The sequence below is a fragment of the Malurus melanocephalus genome, unplaced genomic scaffold (assembly GCF_030028575.1).
Source record: "Malurus melanocephalus ecotype Western Australia unplaced genomic scaffold, MMel_1.1 scaffold_548, whole genome shotgun sequence".
NCBI classification, from domain to species: Eukaryota; Metazoa; Chordata; class Aves; order Passeriformes; family Maluridae; genus Malurus; species Malurus melanocephalus.
The window spans coordinates 1-8,659 of NW_026623780.1; the positions used below are offsets into that span (position 1 = coordinate 1).

The 8,659-nt window shown below is 52.9% G+C and overlaps 1 protein-coding gene across 1 annotated transcript in view; it reads left to right on the forward strand.

The window, feature by feature from the left end:
- Positions 1-5,338: 5,338 nt before the first annotated feature.
- Positions 5,339-8,659, forward strand: part of KIRREL3 (kirre like nephrin family adhesion molecule 3) — a gene marked incomplete at its 5' end in the record, with an annotated part of 50,559 nt that continues 47,238 nt past the window's right edge. The window contains one exon of the mRNA XM_057382077.1: positions 5,339-5,444. Coding sequence (XP_057238060.1) covers positions 5,339-5,444 — 106 coding nt within the window. The remainder of the gene's footprint in view (positions 5,445-8,659) is intronic.

The following is an 8,659-nucleotide window of genomic DNA, read 5'->3' on the forward strand; positions in this document are numbered from 1 at the left end:
TGGTCCAGCTGTGCCCTGATCCAGGCCCTCAGGGGACTTCAGAGCAGGGATGGATCCCACGGGGATCCAAGCAACATCTCTGGGCATGGTCAGTAGCAGAGATTAAATCCTGTTAAGATTTCTGGGGCAGAATCATTTCTTTCCAGACCTCCAGGCAGTTCAGTGATACATTTTCTGTGAGACACCTGATTGGGAGAGTGTCCCTCCCACAACACAAAGCCAGCTCCAGTCACCACCTCCGAGACAGGGATGTGCTCAGAGCTGTACCACTCACCTTTAACTGTAAATCCACAGAGCAAAACCTGCCATCCTCCAAAATCCACATTTCACAGGCCTCTTCCCTCCTCCTCTGCTGCTCTCGGGCTCCTCCTGACCCCCTCCAGCCGGGCTCCATTCACACCCCCATTCCTGCAGCTGTATTTACCCACGATTTGCAAAAGCAGGGTGTTCAATATTAGCATGCCAGCTGCTTCCCAGAGACCAATTAAAACTGGCAAACGCAACTGAACAAACTCAAGCGCAGCAGAAAATTCCACCATTTAAGACTTCCAGCTTTTGCTGCCGGAAGATTACCAGGCTCTTGGGTCGCTGGCTGCATGTCCTGACAGAACTGGGCAGATAAAATGAGATAATAGCCTGGGTTATTTCACAGCCAGCAAACAGCTACAATAGCTGGAGACACACTCACACAAACAACGTGGAGCAGAGACATCATTACACCGGGCAGTACAGTGAGGGCTGGAGACGTGAGCTGAATCCCTCAGCCASGTGGAATCTGCTTGGGAAAGGGAAAAAAAAACAATAAAGAACACCATTTTCCACTTGGAGCTATTAAATACTGCATGCTGTGAATATAATAACAATAATATTCTACCCAGCTACTAAAAGTATGTTGTTCTTAATGGGGGCTAATGAGGATATCAATTTCCCGAAGCTGGATGGGTGATGGGATGGAAAAACACCAAGATGGATTAACCATGYTGAGGTGGGATGGATTTTGACCCAGATGCAAGAGCTCTAGCTGCATCTAGTCGCAAAATCATGGAATTGTTAAGGTTGGAAAAGACTTCTAAGATCATCAGGTGCAACTATTGACCCAGCTTTAGCCCACTAGGTTTCACTCCCAGCCTTGCAGACAACCAGCTGCACTTCCTTTGCAAAGAGCTGAAGGTRCTTTTCTCAAGCCAAAATTATCTGGGCCACTCATTTTTCACTGTTTTGGGAAGTCAGGGTGGGCTGTGTGCTCCTCTGTACCATGCCAGTTATGAYAGGAGGTCCTGCTCGTGGGTTTTTTTGCAATATCCAGCAGATATTGGGGGGGAAAGGAGTGGTTTCTGCAAGAATAATGAAAAGCAGGCAGCAATTTTTGGTTGGGGAGCTCTTCCCAGCCTGGCATGAGCTCCTGCATCCCCCAGACCCTGCACTCTCCAGCAGTGGAGGCTGAATTCACACCGCAGCAAACATCACCCAGCTGCACCGTTTGAGAGACGACCTCACAAAATAATCCCAGGCAACCAAAAATAATCCATCCCAGGAAGCAGCAGCCGGGTAAATCACTCCTACTGCTTTCTTTCATTTGCTTTTGCAACTCAAAAAAGAGCATCAGCAATGCTCACAGGCAGCAGAGAAATGCCAGGATGGGGGTTACTCCTAGGGATGGTGTGAGTGTGGTGGGAGAGATTATCCTCCTTCAGCTGATGGAAAGTTGGASTTGAGCTCCCAATCAATGATGATAGGCCTGACCATCATAGCAGCAATGAAAAAGCTGAGTCATAAAACATTTCCCTTCCAAATACATAAAAAAGGGGGGATGTGGGGGGGTGGGGTGGAAGGAGCTGGAAAAAGCCCCAGTGCAGGGCCTGCAATGGAAACACTAAGCAGCTCCAGCTGGAACATCTGTTCAATGTGATTTCCGTTCCACCAGCCACATCAAAGTCAGCCTCCTGTGAGTTATGCGTCGAACATCACAAGTGGGATTAAAATCATGTTTAATAGTTTGATATGCCATAAACTATTTATACTGCAGGAGCCCAGTGGCTCTGTGGAAATGCACACCCGGCGTGCCGGGATGGGGAGGAGCAGGGTTATTGCTTATCTAAAGCCATTTGCTCTGAGCCTCTGCACACACATGTGCAGTTGCTCATTTTTACACCTTTTTTTGTCATGGCAAGAAGGGATTTGGCTGCATCTGTGTGTTTTTGTGGAAGGTGGGAGGAGAAGGAAGGTGGAGGGYGATGAGGAGCACTTTGCTGTGCTGGAGGATCTCCTGCTGCGTTTATCCTTGGAGCTTCGCTGTGTTTGATCCCCTCTTGTGCTTCCCACTGAGGATTGCAAAGCCCAAGGCTGAAGTGGCATTTTAGCTTCAGAGAAGAGGTTTGGAAGGGTTTGTACTCAGGGGAGAGGAGCGTGGAGAGGGATCCACACCCAGCAAGGCAAGCGCCAGAACAGCGCCCGCAGCCCACGGAGCTCAGTTCATGGCCATTCCTGAGGGGCTGAGGGGGACGAGAGGGAGCTGAGGGGCTTGCCAGGGTGACTCCTGGGCTGTGGGGCTGGTGAGGAGCAGTGCTGGTCCCGGTGTTGGTCCTGGTGCTGATCCCACTGCTGATCCCAATGCTGGTCCCGGTGCTGGTCCAGGGCTGGTCCCAGTGCCTGTCCCAGTGCTGATCCCGGTGCTGATCCCACTGCTGGTCCCAATGCTGGCCCCAATGCCTGTCCCACTGCTGGTCCCAATGCTGGTCCCAATGCTGGTCCCAGTGCCTGTCCCAGTGCTGGTCCCAATGCTGATCCCACTGCTGGTCCCAATGTTGGCCCCAATGCTGGTCCCAGTGCCTGTCCCAGTGCCTGTCCCAGTGCTGGTCCCAATGCTGGTCCCAGTGCCTGTCCCAGTGCTGGCCCCAGTGCTGGTCCCGGTGCCCGTCCCGGTGCGACGCGTTACCTACACGAGCACTCGCACCCTCTCCTCCCGCCGCCTGTAGGCTGGCTCTATCTCGTTCCATCATTCAAATTCATTACAAGAAGCCAGGCAGGAATTATAATTGTAACCGAGCGGAATTACATCCTGATGAGTTACAATTTGTGTCTTTTTTCCCTTTAAAATGCCCCGAAACACACTGACACACACACAAGCCCACGCTATCCGCGGCACCCTCAATATTCGAAAACCCAATCCCGTTTCTGAAAGGCGAGATCAAAGACTTTAATTCATTTCCTTTGCTCTTCTTTTTTCTTTTTTTTTGTCTTTTTAATTTTTTTTTATTATTATTATTTTGAGTGCAGGAGGGAGCCGGGCTCATTTTAATACAAAGAGGCTCCTCTGTAAATCGCAGGCACAGCTCCTAACCCATCAAACAATGGGGAAGCTACTAAAGAGAAGTGTGATTCATACTTAACAAAGGAAGGTGATTAGCTGTTGTTGTCTAACAATAGGGAAGTGTCAGGATGCCTGGGAATGAATTAGGAGCCCGCCATACATCTCCGGGCTGCTGTGTCAGGGAAAGCTCATTTATATTCCCAACTGCGCCCATCTTTATTGTCATTTGAATTGCACATTTTAAAATGAAATTAGGGTAAATTGAAAATACCTATAATTTCCCCGTCATAATTTCCCATCAGGAAGGCAGGTGGCTTCGCTCACAACAAAAGCCGGGCTCCGGCTGGGTAAATACCGCGGGGCGGAGGAGAAGGAGGCGCTGGAGGGGCTCCGCCTTTGCTTCTCCCCTCCCGCCCAGCCAAGGTGACCGCCAGGCCACCTCCGAGAGTCCCTTCTGTCCCCAGGCTGGTGACCTCGCACCTCGCAGGGTTGGAAGAGCCCGGGGATGCTTTGGGCGCTGTTCCCACCCCAGTGTGCCCAGTTGGAGCCCACTGCCCCAGCGAAGGCGCTGAGCGTTGGCCGGAGCCAGGCGGCTCCAGCAGSACCCTGAGCTGTGTCTGGCCGAGGGAGAGGTCAGCAGGGGAATTTCCATCCCTGTTAAACACAAGGACACTCCTCGGAGCCGTGGTTTCCTGCAGGAACTCGAGCCCTGTGCCGTGTCCAGCGCTGACCCCACACCCAGYGCTCCGGGATGTGCCCTCGGCCAGGGGTACCAACCAGCTTCTCTGACCCCATGCCCTGTCAGCTCCAGCCTTTCCCCTTTTTCCAGCTGGGAGGGGCATTGCTGAGACACAGGAAGAGGAGAGAGGCAGCAGGTAAAGGTGAACACRTAACTTGTCCTATTTTAGGGTCTGTTTTTGCATATGTGCAGCACACCTCAAGGGCAGGAGAGCCCCTCCTAGGTGAGGTTTAGGCTGGATTTCAGGACAAGGTTATTCTCCCAGAGGCTGRTGGAGCACTGAACAGCTGGGTCTATCACCCCCAGCACCCTTTCCATGGCACAGCTGGCTTTTCAGGCACCAAAAACACCCTCCACAAGGCCATTTCTTTCTGCCTTTCCCCCTCAAATGAGGTCTCCCATGCTTAAAACCWAAAGCTGAAGGCCTGACACCCCCCCTCAGTCATCAAGAAAAAATAAAACAGCTTTGGATATTCTCCATCTAAACATTTCACCATTTCCCACTTGCTTTCATCRGTTCTTTCCTAAATTTTATTTGCTGCTAAAGCACTTAGATGCTTCTCATGTRAAAAGGAGAGAAACTGAGGAGCAGCTGGAAGACCAGAGCAGACTGTGACACCAGCAAGGCCTTGGCAGAGATGATTAGGCTGATGAAAGAGCAGAAATGCCACTTTAAAGTTCGAGAAAGACAAAAGATCATCGTTATACAGCGAGATATTAAACAGGAGTGTCTCAAAGCAGGCAAGTTTATGTCCTTAAATGAGAATCAGAGCCAGCAGTCACATTTTCCAAGTGAAATGTTACATCAAATGGTGTCTGTGGCTCCTCTTCCTGTCTTATTCGCTGAAGCCCTTCAAGAGAAGAGCAGCGTTTGTGGCATCAGCCTGTCTGACAATCGTTATATGGCTTCAAACTGAAAAATGGCTTCCCGCTGCAGAGGGCAGGAGTAGATGAGATTTCAGGAAGAAATTGCTCCCTGTGAGGATGATGAGGCCTGGGCACAGGGTGCCCAGAGAAGCTGCAAGTGTCCAAGGCCAGGTTGGGATTGTTGGGACAGTGGCAGGTGTCCCTGCCCATGGCAGGGGGTGGCACTGGATGAGTTTTAAGGTCCCTCCCACCCCAAACCATCCCGGGATTCTGTCATGTCGCAGCATCGAGGAGTCTCGGTGTTCTTGCCAGGCTTCCTTACAGCCAAATTTTGCCTTCCAGCCTGAGAACCCGGCAGGCAGCAGGCAGGGGGACGCTGCCCCGTGGCTTTGGGTTGCTCACGAGCCTGTGTCTCTCTGCAGACCCTCCCCTGGTGAACCTGTCCGTGGAGCCACAGCCGGTGCTGGAGGACAACACTGTGAAGTTCCACTGCTCCGCCAAGGCCAACCCTGCTGTCACCCAGTACAGGTAAGGTGGCACCCCTGACACTCCTGGCACCTTGTCACGATCCACTTAACTCAAGCGGGAATTGTGAGGGGCTCGTTATCAGAATCTCAGAGTGCAAAAGAAATGAAGGGCAAGTATATATATATTCAATAATCATGAACAATTTTATTGGATTTTCGTGATAGAAGAGGGTGAGAGAGAGAGAGAGACAGAGAGACAGAGAGACAGAGAGACAGAGAGAGAAAGGGAGAGAGTGGGTTCATAGCTACCAACGGCTCCAACGAGTCCCTTGGGGTGCGGATTCCATGGATTCATCAGCATCCGTTGGGGGGATCCCATCAGGGTCTTTTCAGAGAGACTTTTTATAGTCTTTTTGAGAGCGGGTGGCAGCAGACCAGGGGGTTGCAAAGTATGGAAAAACCAACCAAGCGGTGGGGAAAGAATGTCTGTTGTTTTCAGCATGGGGTCGTGCCGTTCTCTCCCGTCTTCACATCAGGAACGGTGCAACTATCCATAGCTTACACGTTGTACCTTCCAGCCTAGGAGCTGGAGACTTGGCAGTCATCCCACCTTGATCTGGCTTGGACTCCTTTGAGCAAAAGCCTCCCTTTCTTCCCCTTGGGGTTTTTKTGGGGTGTTCAGTCTCTGTCCATCTCGAAGATCATGAGACAGTACGGGACTTACGTACCGTCTCTTACACACCTCAGAGCAGCCCTCTGCTGAGAGCACCTCACCTTCCCCTCCAGGTGACCCAAAGGAGCTCAGCACCTCTGGYTGTGCTTTCTGGCGGCCGTTCCACCTCCTCCCGCGTTTCTCCCTGCTCAGTGCTCACTGTGGCTCATCCCCTGCTGCCCCCCAGCCCCCCATCCCTGCCAAGCAGCCCAGCCCTGGGGTGGCAGGGTGGGTCCCTATCCCAGCAGCCCCGCTCTGGCAGCTCCCTGGTGCTGCTCTTGCCCAATGATGATGTTGTTGCACATCGAGAGGCTCCATTTTCGCTGTCRCCGGGTGTCTGCCGCGTTCYGCAGCTCCTCGGTCAGGGATTCATYGGCTCTTGGAGTGGATTAGGAGRCCTGGCACCGAGCTGGCAGAGCCATCTGTTTGGGGACACAGCGAGCAACGCACGCCCAGTGAAAAGTCTATTATGGGAAAATTTCTCTCCTTGTTTTACGCACTCTTTTATGGTTTGAACAAAGCAGCTCCGTCGCTGTCTCCATGTAACCCTTGAGTGAACACGCTGAGGCTCTCTGTCCTCAACACCAACTTGGGAAGAGCAGAAGTGCAGGGGCTGGAGATGTGGGGGTACATTGGAGATGTGGGGGTACATTGGAGATGTGGGGGTAGGTACATTGGGGTTGGGGTCTCCTTGAGTGGAACATTGTCCCTGAGTGTGTGGGGTGATCACTGCTGGCAGTGGTCTGCAGTGCCCTGCACTGGCCACAGTGAGCTCAGGGCACAGGTGRTTGAGGAGATTTGGAGAGGAGGAAATGTGTCATCTGCTGCTGGGGGTCAGGGGTGCAGGAGGTGCATGGGGTCCCTGCCAACCCCAAGCATCCCTGGGTCCTCTCTTCCCTCTGGTGACCAGGGAATGGCTGGAGCTGTGCCAGGGCAGGTTTAGGTTGGATTTCAGGAAAAGATTCTTTTGTCCCCAGAGGGTGCTGGCACTGCCCAGGCTCCCCAGGGAAAGGTTCTTCTGTCCCCAGAGGGTGCTGGCACTGCCCAGGCTCCCCAGGGAATGGTCCCGGCCCCGAGGCTGCCAGAGCTCCAGGAGCGTTGGGACAGCGCTGCCAGGGATGGACAGGGGGGATTGTTGGGGGGTCTGTGCAGGGCCAGGGGCTGGAGCTGGACTGGGTGATCCTTGTGGGTGCCTCCAGCTCAGGAGATCCTGTGRTTCTGTGAGTGCTCATCCAGAGACTGACGAGTGGGGCTGGGAGCAGAGCCAGACCCTGCTCCCCGTGCACATCCAGTCAGTCACTGCAGGAGAGCAGATGCTCTGCACYGAGYAYGGTYCCTGCTGTGKGYYTGTGGCTTTGGGTGTGAGGGCTCCTGCATCAGAAAAAAACACCACTCCTCTCTCAGGTTTTTCTGTCTAAACAGACAAAATCTGGGTGTGGAAAGCAGGGTAGGCTGTCAGCACACTTCAGGATGTATAACCAGGCACATCCCTGTCCCACCTCATCCATCAGCCACTCATCCCTCCTGCCTGGAAGGCCTGAGCAGGCACACACGGGCTCTCCTTCCATCCTGGCTCTGCAGAGCCATCCATGGATAATGGCAGRGGAGGCACCTCCGGGGACAGGTTACCGTGACCCGCCTCCTGTTAGGCTCGTACAGCTTAATTAGTACAATCGAGTTTCCTGCTAGGAACGATCCCTTCCAGCTGGATATCAGCACAACAAAGCAATAATTGTGTTCCTGGTTACACAGAAGAGTTATTAATTCRAGAAGTCAATTAATGTCAAAGATACAAATAGCCCTGGTTTCATATTTACAGCTGGTGGGAAAACAAACTGCGTGGCAGGGCCGGGTGAAGGACCCACGTGGTTCTTGCTCCAGGATTGATTCTGGTGCAGTCCAAAGCAAAACAAACATCTCTGGCCAAGGAACCAGACAGTGGCAAGAGCCTGGCAAAAGATCTGCTCCATCAGCCTGATCCTCCATAATGAGACCTTCCACATCATCTCTGAACCCTGCTGGGCTGATCCCTCGTGCACTGAAGCAGCTTGGAAGGGTTTTCACTTCCCTGGACAGGGACTTTGGACAAGGGGGAATGGCTTCCCAGTGCCAGAGGGCAGGGATGGATGGGATATTGGGAAGGAATTGTTCCCTGGGAGGGTGGGGAGGCCCTGGCACAGGGTGCCCAGAGAAGCTGTGGCTGCCCCTGGATCCCTGGAGTGTCCAAGGCCAGGCTGGACAGGGCTTGGAGCACCCTGGGACAGTGGAAGGTGTGGAACAAGATGAGCTTTAAAATCCCTTCCAACCCAAACCCTTTTGTGTTCTGTGATTCCTCTTGMCTGTTTCCCCCTTTGGATCCCTGCCCGAGCCAAGCTGGGTCACATTTCTCCTCCGAGCAGAGGTGGACCCAACACGCTTCTCCCATCCTTGCTTCCAGCTCAGGAGCACAGGTTTTTGCTGTCCCTTCTGGCTACAAATGCCACCCTTTGCCCTCTTCCTTCCTTCTCACCCATCTCAAGGCCATGGGTGTTGTCACCTTCCTGTTCCCTGAGCCTCCATGTATC